This window comes from Cricetulus griseus, chromosome 5 (assembly GCF_003668045.3).
Source record: "Cricetulus griseus strain 17A/GY chromosome 5, alternate assembly CriGri-PICRH-1.0, whole genome shotgun sequence".
Classification (NCBI taxonomy): Eukaryota; Metazoa; Chordata; class Mammalia; order Rodentia; family Cricetidae; genus Cricetulus; species Cricetulus griseus.
In genome coordinates, this window is record NC_048598.1 from 119,099,918 (window position 1) to 119,115,028 (window position 15,111).

At 48.6% G+C, this 15,111-nt stretch overlaps 1 protein-coding gene across 1 annotated transcript; it reads right to left on the reverse strand.

Annotated features, from left to right (window-relative positions):
- Nucleotides 1-12,348: 12,348 nt before the first annotated feature.
- Nucleotides 12,349-14,729, reverse strand: Vrtn (vertebrae development associated). Its single transcript, XM_027418518.2, has one exon. It carries the CDS (start codon nt 14,727-14,729, stop codon nt 12,468-12,470), a length of 2,262 nt encoding a protein of 753 aa, XP_027274319.1. The 3' UTR covers nt 12,349-12,467.
- Between the last annotated feature and the right edge of the window lie 382 nt (nt 14,730-15,111).

The window sequence follows — 15,111 nt, forward strand, 5'->3', positions numbered from 1 at the left end:
TGAGTCTGTTTCCCATTGAATCCCCATAATAAAGACTTCTGTAAATTCTCTCTTCAAAACACCGCACCACTAACCCCCATCCTTAGCCTTAAAATATTTCTTTTTCTTTTTAAGGGATGTACTTATCTTTATTCTCTGTGTGTGAGTGCTTGCCTATCTGCATGCATGGATGTGTACCGGGTATGTGCCCGGTGCCCTTGGAGAGAGGAAGAGGGTGTCAGATCCCCTAGCACTGGAGTTACAGGTGGTTATCATCTGCCCTCCATGGATTCTGGGAACCAAACTCAGGTCCCCTGCGAGAACAGTGCATGCTCTTAACCACTGAACCATCTCTCCAGCCCCCCTGCATACACACTTTCTTTTTAGCTTTTTATTTTTAAGTACTGTTAAACCTACAAAAAAAAATTGTAACAAAAAAATAGTACACTGAATTCCCATATGCCCTTTACTGGTTTCCTCTATTGTCGGGGACTCATTGGAGTGTGGGGAAAAATGATCATAACAGTGGAATAACAGGAAAATTCTATTAACTAGCCTATGGGAGTTCCTCATATTTCACCAGGGTTCTCCTTATGTTTTTTTTCCAGTGTGCCTCCAATGCAGGGTCCACATGGCACCAAACTGTCTAGTCTCTTTCGTCCCCTTTAATCCGTGAAAGTTTCTGTTTTGTTTTACATGATCTTGATGTTTTTGTTTTGTTTTATTTTGGAGACAACGTTTCACCATACATGGTTGGCCTGGAACTCACTCTTTGACCAGGCTGGCTTCGAACTCACATAGATCCACCTGCCTCCGCCTCCCTGGTGCTAGGACTAAAGGTGTGTGTGCCACCACACCCAACTTGTCTGTTGTTTTCTCAGGTTTAAATTGAGAACATAAATCTCTGGCAAGAATTCTACACAGGAGACTGAAGAGATGGCTCAGTAGTTAAGGGCACTGGCTGCTCTTCCAGAGGATCTGGGATTTGATTCCCAGTACCCACAAGGCAGCTCAGTCATCTGCAGCTCCAGTTCCAGGGGACTCAACACCCTCTTCTGGCCTCCAGGGGTACTGCACCTATGTGGTGTGTGGATATACACGCAGGCAAAACACACATACATGTAAAACAATACAGTAATAAAAATAATAACATGTGGGCTGGAGAGATGGCTCAGAGGTTAAGAGCACCGACTGCTCTTCCAAAGGTCCTGAGTTAAATTTCCCAGCAACCACATGGTGGCTCACAACCATCCGTTATGAGATCTGGTGCCCTTTTCTGGTGTGCAGATATACATGGAAGCAGAATGATGTATACCAAATAAAATCTTTAAAAATAATAATAATAATAACATGTAACTAAACTGGAGGGATGACTTGGTGGTTACATACACCCACACACACTCACAAACATGCAATTTTTTTTTTTTTTAATCAGGGACTGGAGAGACGACTCGGCTGTAAAGAACACTTGTTGGTCTGGCAGAGGATCTGGGTTCAATTCCCAGCACCCACATGGCAGTTCCCAGCCATTGTAACTCCAGTTCCAGAGGATCTGACACCCTCTTTCTGGCCCCTGAAAGCACTGCACACATGTAGTGCACTGACATACCTACAGGCCAAACACCCATACACATACAAATAAATAAACCTAAACCACGACAATAGTTTTTTAATTAAAGGGGGCTAAATTGGGTTTGGGCGGATGCATAGCTCAGCTCAGTGGTAGAGGTCTTGCCTAGCATGCACATTATCCAGGACTGAAGGACAAGTTATGGGAGGAAAACAAACAAGAGGGAGGGAGGGAGGGAAAAAGGAAGGAAAGTGTATATGTGGGGAAATTAGTTGGGAGTACATCTCAGTCTAATGTGAGGATGAAATGAAAGGACAGAGTCTATATTTAGAAAGTAAGAATCTTAGGACATGTTAATTAGACCACACAGATTGTGATTTTAATTGGTGTGCAGTTGGCCTGGACCACGCCGGGTTTGAAAGCACCCTGGTGATTATGTTTGTCTACAGGTGAGGTGCAGGGCAGCCCATCACTTGTTCCACATCCTTAGGAAAGGTGCCCAGTGTATCTCAGGCAACCCAGGATGGAAATGGAGCTAGGGGGAGACACGGTCCCCTGCCTCCCTCCCAGTGCTCACAGAGGGCTAAACACAGCTGCAAAGGGAGAAGTTAGTGAACACTGAATAATTGTTCAATTTGTCTAAAGCATCCCATGGAGCATCTTGTACTCCCCTCCCGCCTGCCCCCCCCCGCCTGCCCCCCCTGCCCTGTGTGTGTGTGTGTGTCTGTCTGTCTGTCTGTCTGTCTGTCTGTGTGTCTGTGTGTGTTTTCATAGTAATGGAATAACATTTTTGCATAAATATGCTCCATGGAAGCTGGGAATGACTTGGTTGGTAAAGTGCTTGCTATGGAAATGCAGGACCAGAGAGAGTCTGGATCCCCAGGGCCCATGTAACCATCCAGGTACGTTGGCACATATCTGCCACCAGTGCTGATAGGGAGCTTGAGGTCAGAGCCAATTCTGAGGATTGGCTGGCCGGCCAGCCAGCCTAATGGAAACAATGAACTCCAAGCTCATCCAGAGACTGTGACTCAACCTGGAGAGATGGCCCTGTGGTGAACATTTTCTTCTCTACCAGAGGACCTGAGTTTGGTTCCCAGCACAAATGTCACATGGGCCACCTGTAACTCTAGTTTCGGGGGATCCACTGCCGGACCTCTGTGTCCCTTCCACATATGCATAAGAATAAAAATAAACCTTAAAAAAAAAAAGACATTGTTTCAGGAACTGGAAAGATGGTTCAGTGGTTAGGAACACTTGTCCTTGTAGAGGACCTGGGTTCTAGTCCCAGCACACACACATGGTGGTTCATACCCATCTGTAAGTCCAGTTCCAGGGAATCTGATTCCCTCCTTGGACCTCTGAAAGTGCCTGGCACCCATGTGGTTTCCATCCACACATGCAGGGAAAACACTCACACACATCAAAATATGGAAAATAGCAAGTATATATTTTATTTATTTATTTAAATGGTTTTTGAGGAAGGGTTTCCTGTGTAGTATTGTTATCCTGAAACTCTGTAGTTCAAGTTGGCCTCAAACCCATAGATCCTGCCTCTGCCTCCCGAATGCTGGGATTAAAGGTGTGCACTACCATGCCTGGCTTACAAATAAATATTTTAAAAAAAAAACATATTTTGGGGGCTGGAGAGATGGCTCAGAGGTTAAGAGCACTGACTGCTCTTCCAGAGGTCCTGAGTTCAATTCCCAGCAAACACATGATGGCTCACAACCATCCATAATGAGATCTGGTGCCCTTTTCTGGCCTGCAGGGACACATGCACACAGAACACTGTATACATAATAAATAAATCTTAAAAAAAACACATAAATCATTAAAAAAAAAAAAAGCTATTTCAACTAGGTCCAGTAGTGCATGCCCTTAATCTCAACACTTAAGAGGCAGAGGCAAGCGGATCTCTGTGAGTTCGAGACCAGACTGGTCTACAAGAGCTAGTTCCAGGACAGCCTCGAAAACATAAAAAAAAAAAAAAAAAAAAAAAAAAAAAAAAAAAAAGAGGCAGAATCAAGATGGTCACTGTAAGTTTGAAACCAGCCTGGTCTACATAGCCAGTTCCAACTTACCCAAGGCAACATAGTGAAACCCCACCTCCAAACAAAATAAAACAAAACTGTGTTATCTGAAATTCAAATGGAACTGGGTATAAATTATTTGTCTAATTCTTTTTCCTTTTTTGGGGGGGGGGTTGAGACAGGGTTTCTTTGTGTAGTTTTGGAGCCTATCCTGGCACTCGCTCTGGAGACCAGGCTGGCCTCGAACTCACAGAGATCCGCCTGCCTCTGCCTCCCGAGTGCTGGGATTAAAGGCGTGCACCACCAAGCCCGGCTTCTTTTTTTTTTTTTTTTTTTTTTAATATACATACAGTAAGAACACTGTCCCTAACACCTGGGTGGGTTTGATACATTTTCATCTTCTCTGAAGATTCTAGACCAACAAGGACTTTCCTCTTCTTTCTCCCCCTCATCTTCCTCTGTCTCATGCCCGTCTGGTCTGGTGAAGACTAGGCCAGCACCAGGACAGGCTCCCTGTCACGCTGCTCACTGCCTGCAGGACAGCTCACACAGGGACTCTAGCATAGAACTGGAAGGAACACAGGCCCTGCCCCAAACCCTCCCAGTTCTCAACTCAGGACAGAGCTTGGACACTCACTGTTCACCAGGCACTGTGTAGACAGCAGGACAGAGCCTGGACACTCACTGTTCACCAGGCACTGTGTAGACAGCAGGGTGCCATACGCCACATGTGATCATGCCCTCTGGAGGTTTGTACCCCAAGTCGCCGGGACGACTATTGCAGATGGGGATACCGCAATGGAGAGGTGTGATAGTAATGGGGCAACTGGATAGAGTCAGGCCTCAGTGGGTAACATAACTTGGTCTAGAAGCCTCTCCTATCTGGCTGGGTTATAAAGTTTGTCAGATTCCATGGTATGAATGCATCACGGCTACAACTAGAGATAGTTCGGTGGTTTAAGAGCGCTTGCTGCCCTGTAAGAGGACCTGGCCCGGTAGCCATGGTGCACGGCTTTAATTCCACACTCAGGAGGCAAGTAAATCTCTGTGAGTTCAAGGCTAGCCTGGTCTACATGGCCAGTTCCAGGACAGCCAGAGCTACATAATAGACAGACCAGTCTCAAACAAACAAAGAGGACCTGGGTTGGATCCCCAGCGCCCACACGGTGGCTCACAACCATCTGTAATTCCAGTTCCAGGGGACCCAATGCCTTCTCCCAGCCTCTTCATGCACCAGGCACACGCATGGTGCACATCCATGCAGGCAAAACAACCACGCACATAAACACATCATGGCCCACGTGGTCACTTTTAGAAAGCTGACATTTTAAATGGTTTGGAGCCTGTAAGTTCTGGAGCCAAATCTCTGTGTGACAATCTCACCCTCGTGGGGTTTTCCACCAGGTCTTACATTCTCAGTTCCTTCATTCCTCAGTTTCCCCAACCAGCACACTGCTTGTGGGTTTTATTCCTAGTGTTGGGGATCAAACTGAGAGCCTTGTGCTGGACAAGCATTCTACCCCAGCCTTTGCACCGTTTGATTTTTGGTTTTTATTTAGTTTTTATTTTGTCTTCACGTGTGTCTGTGCACTCTTACATGCTGGTCATAAGAAGGCGTCAGATCCTTTGGGACTAGAGTTACAGACGGTGTAAGCTGCCATGTGGATGCTGAGAATCAAACCCAGGTCCTCTGGAAGAGCAGGCAGTGCTCTTAACCATGGAGCCATCTTTCCAGTTTCGCCTGCTAAGTTTTTGGAAACCTGTCCCAACTCCCAGCAGAGGCAGGCGTGGTCCTACACACCAATCAAGAGTCCTGGTACCATTAATAGAAGACTTTCTTTCTTCCATCTATTTTTTTTAAATAAATCAGTGCTTTTGCATTTTTTAAAGATTTTATTTATGTATTATGTATACAACATTCTGCTTCCATGTATATTTGCACACCAGATCTCATAATGGATGGTTGTGAGCCACCATGTGGTTGTTGGGAATTGAACTCAGGACTCTGGAAGAGCAGTCAGTGCTCTTAACCTCTGAGCCATCTCTCCAGCCCCGATTTATGCAGCTACCTCCTGTCAGAACTTCAAGTCAGTTGTTCCTTTTTATTCTTTATTTTCTGGAACTAATTATCATTTTTAAATGTATTAATAAGGGGCACACATGTGTTCAGGGAATAACTTTTGTGGGGTCAATTCTCTTCTTCCACCTTTCTGTGGGTTCTGGGGATTAAATTCAGGCCACCAGGTTTGTAGGTCAAGTGCCTTTTCCCACTGAGCTGTTTCAGCTGGGTGTGGGCATGGTGGTCCATCCTGTAATCTCAACATTTGGGAGGTAGAGGCAGTTGGATCTCTGAATTTGAGGCCAGCCTGGTCTACAGGGTGAGACCCTGTATGAAAAACAAAAACAAGCAAGCAAGCAAACAAAAAGACCCACTGAGCCATTTCACTGGCCCTGTGTTTGAGACAGGGCCTCATATATCCTAGGTTGGCTTCAAATTGCCAAGTAGCTGAAGATAGTCTTGAACTCCTGATCCTCCTGCCTCTACTCCCTGAGTTCTAGAGTTATAGGAGTACATCACCACATCCAGTTTTTACAGAACTGGAGATCAAACCCAGGGCCTTGAGCTCCCTATGCAAGCACTCTGCCGACTGAGCCACAACCCCAGCGCCCTACCCCTATTTGGTAACCACGAATGGCAAGAATGAAGTACCTAATATCCCACAGATACCAGCCTCCATCCAACCCTCAAAAAACTGAGCTCTGAAGATCAGTGCAAACCCACAGCACCTGTCTCCAACACTGTCATGCAACCTAGCCCTGTGTGTCCCCAATTCTGACTTCTGCCAAAATCAGAGAACCTGTAAATTATCAAAACTCACAAGCCACAGAAGGCAGACGCCCAGCTCTGAGCCTCTGGCCTGGGGAGTTGGGAAGGGGATCCAAAGTCTCTCATTTCTTTCCAGAATGTCCTTCCCTCGGTGTGTGGCCTTTCCACTGCCAGCCACCCCAGTGGTCACCCCAGGCAGAGTGATTACTTCAGAGTCTCTCCTGCTGAGTCTCCTCCTAGCCTCCTTAGATGCCCCCAGCGCTCTGCTCATCGCAGAGGCACCACCAGAGTTAATCGGATTTCATGCTATTTTCAAAGTCATCTTCCGTGGAAAAATTTTGTATACCATTAAACCTACTTTCTGCAGCTCTTCGTTTCCCTAAAAGCTCCACTCCTTCTCTTCCATGAGGTAAATAGCAATCAGAACACTAGGAACCTGCTCATGACACCCTACAGGTAGGCCTGATGTCGGTGGCTGGGGAGAAGATTCTCCTGTGAGATGTAGGGCAGACAGCAAACAGCGCTGCAGCAGGCTCCTCTCGGCAAGCACTAAGCCTTGCTTCTCAGCCTCCTGCTGTGCCAGCCAGAGCTGTCCCTCAGATTAACAGCCTCCCTATGAACTCAGCACTCAGTCTAGAGGAGGAGTCAAACTTGCTTTGCATCTGCTAGGGAAGCCTTCACCACTGAGCTACCCCAGTGTCCAACCCACACCCACCCCAGCCGCCTAAGCAGCTATAGGTTGGGATGATTAGGATGAACCCCGATGCCAAGCAAAATCGGCACGTGCTTCTTGGTAAACCTACCCAGCTTTCAAATTTCATATAGAAGCCCACGTGCTGGGGAGATGGCTCGGTGGTTAAGAGCACTGCCAGAGAACCAGGGTTCGATTCCCAGCACTCACATGGCAGCTCACAAGTGTCTGTAACTCCAGTTCCAGGAGATATGGTACCCTCACACAGACATCCATACAGGTAAAACACCAATGCCCATAAAAACAAATAGTAAAAAGAAATTAGTTGGGTGGTGGTGGAGGCAGCTCACGCCTTTAATTCCAGCACTCGGGAGGCAGACAGGTGTGTGAGTCTACATAGTCTACATAGTGAATTCCAGAACAGGCTCCAAAGCCACAGAGAAACCCTGTGTTGAAAAACCAAAACAAAGAAACCTACGTGACTTGTCAACCGCAGTGAGGCCTGCCTACCAACAGATTTGGAGAAATTGAAGCCAAGTGACTCTCCTTGGCATATGGCTATCAGAGGTCCCTGGGTAAGAATGGATTCTATCTGCCAGCTCCCCCTGGATAGAGACTACCTGCACCTCAGCCACAGATGATAGGACCAGCTGGTATGAGGGGTGGAGAGGGCAGGAGTAAAGGATTCTCTGGTATTCTTGCAAAACCTATAATGTTCCCACAGACATGGAGAGAGTATACTAGGCTAGCCCAGGCCCTGGCCAGCTCAGCTGATAGCTGGCTTCCATAGAGCAGGTTACCCAGAGAAGAGTGACTTAGTGGGGACTGAGAGAGTGAACCCTTAGTGGCACTTGGGAGGTTGAGGCACAACAGAGACATCCAGGAAGGATAGTTGGTGGCCACTCATGGCGTAAGAGCCACCATTAATCCCAGGGGCCTTTGATTTTTTTTTTTTTCTTGAGATGGAGTATTCTTGTCTATATAGCCCAGGCTGGCCTCCTTCTCAGCTTTCCATAGGCTGAGATTACAGGCACATACCACCACACCGCTCGTTCTCAAGAAACATTTGAGCAACAAATCATGTACCACCAGGGACAAGATAATCTCCATTAAAAGACTGATTTCCTCAGGGTTGTTTTGTTTTTGTTTTTTGTTTTTTTTCAAGACAGGGTTTCTCTGTAGCTTTGGAAGCTGTCCTGGCACTCGTTCAGTAGACCAGGCTGGCCTCGAACTCACAGAGATCCACCTGCCTCTGCCTCCCAAGGGATTAAAGACGTGCACCACCACCACCTGGCTAGCCTGGTTTTTAAGTTACATTTATTTATTTGTTTATTGGTATTTGTGCCACAGCATTCACGTGGAGACCAGAAAACAACTTGTAGGAGTCACTTCTCTCTGTCATGTGGGTCCCAGGGATCAGTCTCAGGTCCTCAGACTCAACAGCAAGTGACCTTACTGAGCCATCTCATCTGACCTAGCGTGAAAGATTTTTCAGACAGTTTCACTGCACAGCCCTGGCTGGCCTACTGCTCACAGAGATCCACTTGAAGGCAGGTCTCAAACTCAGATCTGCCTGCTTCTGCCTTTGGAGTGATGGGAAAACTTGTATATGTAAAATATTTCTTTCCAGGTGACTGGAGAGATGGGCTCAGCAGTTAGGAGCACTGACTGTTTTCCCAAAGGAGGGGGCTTTGTTCCCAACACCTACATGGTGGTGATTCACAACTATCTGTAACTCCAGTCCAAGGGGATCTGACACCCTCCTCTGGCCTCTGCAGGAACCAGGCACACATGTGGTACACAGACATACATGTAGACAAAACACTCAAACACATAAAATAGTAAATTGAAATAAATAAACTGTCCCTTATAGTTACCTAGGAGTTTTTTCTCCATAGGAATCTAGCCAGGGTAGAAAGTGGCACCAAAAAAACCACAAATAATTTCAACAAATGTCAACCTCAAAACCAGCATGAAGCCTGGCAGTGTTGGTACACACCTTTAGTTCCAGGACTTGAGAGGCAGAGGCAGTTCATGAATCTCTGTGAGTTCAAGGCCAGCCTGGGACCCAAGCATGAACACTACTGACAAGTATGAACACAGTTTAGGTACTTTTGCCTTTCTTGGCAGATTATTTTTATTATTGAGACAGGGTTGGAGCTTTGGAGCCTGTCCTGGAACTCAATCTGTAAACCAGGCTGGCCTTGAACTCACTGAGATCTGCCTGCCTCTGTCTCCCCAATGCTGGGATTAAAGGTGTGAGCCACCACTGCCTGCTTCTAGGCAGATTATAAAGGAAGTTCTTCAGTACAGTAGTAAAACCGAACCCTCCCCAAAACAGAAGCTGAAATTCCTGCTGCAGATTTAGAGCTCCACACTGGGCTTGGATGAAATATCTTTCCATCTCTGGACCCGAGTGTTTTACAGGAGAGTAACCCACAGCAAGCATCTCGGGCATTTGCCCACCCTCCATGCCACAAGCAGAAATCAGACTCCAAGGGGTTCCATAATTCACTCTCTTAGATGGGGAAATGGTGCCTGCTATACCATGAGTATGATTGCGATCCTGTCTTCTAATGGGAAAAAGAAGGCACATGAATGTCTAAGGTGGGAAATGGTAGATCTGGGTGGGGCCCTGGAATCCTCCACATTCCTGACAAGCCCTCCCGGTTTCCTCCAGGTGGCAATCCATATATGTTTTCGCTTTGTAGTACCGGGAATTGAACGCAGGGCATCACCCACACTGGGTAAGTGGCTATCCATTGAGCTGCATCCAAAATCCCATGATGTTTCTTAGGTCCCACTAAGAGACTCGGCTCCCAGACTCGAAGGGCCTGTTCTGGTGCCGAGTGCAAGCAAGAAAATGTAGAGTTTCAAAAATGATATTCTCAGAAAGGACCTTGGGGCTACTTCATGGTCAATATGGATTGCACTGGACTGCCACCTGCTGGCTAGAGGTTGCCACTGCAAGTCAGATTAAAATCTCCCGTTCAATCCTTTCGCCAAACCCTCACGGGTGGCAGGGGTTCTGTGGTGATCCCAGAGCATAAAATCGACAAATATCAACAACAGGGATCTGTGGTGAGTCCTATGGGAAGAGAAAGATGCATACAGGAGAAAGGCAGGCCATCCTGGGTGAGGCATACCATGATTGTGAGAGACAAATTCAGTGGTAGGTAGGGGCTGGTCTCAGGCCTTACTAGTGTTTGGAATGAGTGGAGGCAGAGTCGATTTGGAAAACAATACAATATAAAGGCAAGCTGCTGCCAGCACAGATTACAGGGGTGGCTGGGAAGATGTGGGTGGGGGAAATGATTGGCCTATGAGAAATATTTAAAACCACTGATTATGTTTGCAAAAACCAGATCTCAGAATTAACAGTAAGGAAGGATTAAAGCTCCATCCCATTCTTTCTCAGTTCAAGTATGAACACCTATTGTGTGTCTAGAATTAATCTATCATCTATAGAGTTCACTGCTGTCAGTAAAAGGAAAAAAAAAATGCTTTTTCATACAGCCTGCACTCTACTGGGGGCAACCAAACAAGAAATCAACAGAAACAAGAACCTACCAAAGAATTTGGACGAGTGATGTTATAGTGACACAGTGTCAGCTGTATAGACAGCAGGAAAAGCTTTGCAATTGGCTGTGGTGGTAGGGGCCTATAACCACAGCATTCTGCCAGGTGCTGACGGTCAGCATGGGGCCTGGTGATGCACAACTTTAATCCAGCATCCAGGAGGCAAAAGCAGGCAGATCTCTGTGAGTTCAAAGCCAGTCTGGTCTACACAACCAGGGTTACATAGTGAGACGGTGTCTAAAATTAATTTTGAAAGGAAGGGGAAAGATAGCAGGAAAGGGGAGCAACGAGGAAGAAGGAGAGAGAAAGAGCATTTTAGACCAAAGGATCGAGCATGTAAAGTCCCAGAGCAGAAAAGAGAATCAGAGGCAGCCAGTGTGACTGCAGTGTGACTGCAACACAGGGGGACATAATGAAAAGAGGGAGTGAGCTGTGGGCCACACTTTACACAGCCCTTCTCAAGGAATTCTGCCAGGAAAAGGAAGCCACAGAGAGGAATGTAACAAGATCTAATTTCACCAAAATCTCTGGAGATTGGATCACATGGGAGGGGAAGGAGGAGGTAGCTGTGTCATGGGCCAGCAGAGCAAAGGGGAGATTCTGAATCAATTTGGAATTAAAGAAAAAAGGGGCCAGTGATAGATCATCTGACTAGTTAGCACAAGACCCTGGATTCCACTGATGCAATGATCGTGGGGATAAACAAAAGGCAGAACCCAGGCCCACAAAAAACTGGAAACTAAGAGAGGAGAACGGACCTAAGAGACTAAGAGAATCTCTCCCCCATTGACGCTTCATCTCAATAGACAAAAGCCCTCATCTGCCTTGGGTCCAGCCTGCCTGGCACACCCAGTATGTGGAGGAGGAAGTGTCTTATTCAGCCAGACCAAATTGTGACTTCTAGATCCAGTTCATAACAGAGTCCCACCAGCCAGGGTCCCAAGCAGGTACTATCAGAAGACAGAAATGGTGTCCCAACCCCCCTTAAGCTGAAAGGGAGCCTGGGAACAGGTATTCACATCTTAGCCAAACAAATCCCAGAGCCCTCAGGCAATGTGTAAACAAGACAACACTTTATTTCTTTCGTTTTTTAACTTTGCTGTTGGACAATGAAAATTCAGTTTCCCATCAGCTTTGTAACCTTGTGACTCCTTGCCAAAGACATGACTCAGCACAAAAGCAGGTCCCCTACAGCCAGCCAGATGGCAGGGACCAGCGGAGACCTCCAGCAGAGGGAGCAGGCCTTCCTCTTTAGGGTCTCCAGTGCCTAGGGGCCTTCCCTGGCTTAGAGGCCACCATGGTTTCTCTTCTATGAAGTCCAGCTTATGATCATGAAGAGCCTGGCACCTTCTCCACTGGGGGCCACACTCCTCCCTCACATTCAGTCCCCTTGTTCCTTTGGAAGTCAACTTTGAGAAAAAAGGACATCACCCTAAAAAAAAGTAAAGACATATTCCGCCTGAGAGAAGATAATGGCCGTGCTATAATACTCTGTGTGGGCCCAGGAAAAGCTGCAGGCAGCCGCGGCACAATCATAACTTCCACAACCACTGGCAAGGGGGTCCTGCCAACCCACCTTAATGGGAAAAAAAAAAAAAAAAAACTAAACAATAAGAATGCATGGCCATCCAACAACCAAAGAGCCAAATAGCACTCCTGTAGCTCTCACTATTTCTACCTCTCCACCCCAAGCCGCGAAATTATGGAAGACAGAGTAAAGGGCATCCTGGCCAAGTCAGGAGACAATTCAGGTCTCCTCCTCTTCTCGGGCTCTACATCACCTCCCCATCAGCCATCAACCAGTGTGAGGCCTTCAAAGAGTGCCCTCTTCCACATGTAGTAGGTGGAGCGCGCAGTGAGCGGGAAGAGAGACTGGAACTCCTTGTAGGAGGGGAAAGTCTTGGATTGGAAGCGCTTCTGTAGGAACAGCTTGGCTTGGGCCTTGAACCTTGAGGTGCTAAGCATGTCCATCACCAGCACCTGGCCATCCCCGCCACCTGCTGCCGCAGCCACAGTCTGGCTTGATAGGGATCCACTGTGGGGTTGGCCCTGGGCCATAGCTGTCTCCTGAATGACCCTCTCTCTAGAAGGCCCTCCCTGGGCGTCTTCTGGGAGGTTTTCTGAAGAAGCGACCACTGGCAGTGTCTCCACCTGAGGAACCATCACAGAGGTTATATTCTCACCAGCTTCCATCTCCTGCCATTCAGCTGGCTCCTGCCGTTCAGCTGGCTCCTGCCGTTCAGCTGGCTCCTGCCGTTCAGCTGGCTCCTGCCGTTCAGCTGGCTCCTGCCGTTCAGCTGGCTCCTGCCGTTCAGCTGGCTCCTGCCGTTCAGCTGGCTCCCGCCTCCTTTGGCCCAAAGAGGAGGCCTGCAGCCTGGGCCATCCCCGGGAAAGACTTTTCCACACCCAAAAAGTGGAAGGTAACAGGCGAGGATAGCGGAGGCGGAAGCGACAGAAAGACAGGTGCCCACTTAGCACCTGCTTGCGGGCAGCCCTGCGTAGTCGCCTCTGCCAACGAGACAAGGGCATCCTTGAGGGTGTGAGACTCTGGGAAGTAGGAGGGTCTCCACCTACTGCTTTCCCTGTCCCCTCTTCTCCCACCTCACCCTTCAAAGAGGGCAGGGCTGCGTCCCCAACGTCTGTTGGGGGCAGAGACTCAGCGGTTTCAAGGGCTGGGGCCAGCTTAAAACTGGGGCTCCTCCTGAGGGCCTTCCGCCTCCAATTGTAGTAGGTGGACCTCGAGATGCCAGGGAACCTGCTTTTGAAGCAGCGATAGGGTACCAGTTTGTTCAGGGAGATGCAATGTTCTAGGTACAACTTGGCACGCTGCATTAAGATAATGCTAGGGCTAGACACCGCCACTGCCGCTGGGGAGCACCCCAGCCCCTCGGCAGCCTTTTTCCCTGGGAGGCTCTCCAGCTCTGGCACAGCTAGTGCCTCCCTGGGTGGAGTAGCAGGGACCAAGGCTGGATAGGCACCAGAGCCTAGCAGCTCATGCTTCCAGGCATAGTAGGTAGAACGGGAGATCTCAGGGAATCTCTGTAGGAACTGTTGCAATGGCACAAGGCCCCCACGGTAGAAGCTGTCCTGTAGGAAGTGCTTGGCCGAGAAGCGGGTGGCTACCTTCTGCCGGTGCTCCTGGGTCTGCCGCCGCCAGCGGTAGAAGGTGCTCTTGGTGATGTTGGAGCGGTCACAGAGGTGAGAGTAGCTGAGGCCGGGTTCACGGTTGAGCAGCTCCAGGGTCTTGGCTGGTGGCAGCAGAGGACCCGGGATTGGAGGAGAGGGGTCCAGGATAGCAGCACCATCAGCCTCCATCTCTTCCAGCCCAACCACAGGGGCAAAATACTGGTGACGGAAGAGGTGGCTAGTGAGGGGCTGGCCAGCCCACATGATGTGCAACATGGAGGTCACGTGGGTGCAGCGGCGAGGCCGGATAACACGGTTAAAATAGGGTCGGATCTTGACATTGCGCATGGGGTAGATGGAGTAGATATTGCGCTCAAGGATGGAAGCAAGGGCATACAAGTGCCACACATTGGAGAAGCTGGTAGGGAAGCACGTAGCCTTGACATCGGCGTCAAAGATGGCCTCCAGTGTGGCAGAAGACAGGTTGGTCATCTCGGGGGACTCCTCAGAGCACAGGGAGTAGCGCACAGCCTGGAGCATCACCTTGGAGTCAATCATACCCTGGAGATAATAGTGCCTGTGCAGCAGCATCTCCACCACGGTGCGGGCCCGCAGCTCCAGGCTGAGACCAGTGTGTCCCCATAACAACATGCTGGCTGCTTCAAACAACAGGCTACCCTCGCCCTTGCACACCAGGGGCAGCATATTCTGTGGAGCATCCTCTGGGTATAGACTCAGGGCCACAGAGTCCACCTCCAGCACCTGGGGTCCAGGACCACCCTTCTGACAGATGGGGAGGGTGAAGGAAGACAGGACCTGCTTGGCCTCCAGGGCGGCACTGCTGAGACCTTCCAGGCCCTCGGACTCCACTGCCTCCTGCAGATCCCGAAGCACCTGCTGCACCAGCTGATCCCGAGAAGTCATCCTGACAGAGCAAGAGAGGGCAGAGGTCAGAACAAGATGCCTATATGATACCCAACAATAATGGATGCCCTGTGCACTCCTGTACCTTCTCCCTAGAGCAGTGGTTCTCAACCTGCAGATCGTGACCCATTTAGGGGTCGAATGACCGTTTCACAGGGGCTGCCTAAGACCATGGGAAAACACAGATATTCCCATTCTGATTCATAACAGTAGCAAAGTTGGTTATGAAGTAGCAACAGAGATAATTTTATGGTTGGAGGTTACAACACTAAAGGGTGGCAGTATTTAGGAATGTTGAGAACCATTGTCCTAGAGGTAACGTCCATTTATTCCTATTTCCCCAGAAGAGAGAACAGCTGATTGCTACCTTGGCTTTGTTTAA

Bases quoted from the DNA above. Each gene is read 5' to 3' on its own strand.
- Vrtn (XM_027418518.2), bottom strand. From the start codon at position 14,729: ATGACTTCTCGGGATCAGCTGGTGCAGCAGGTGCTTCGGGATCTGCAG.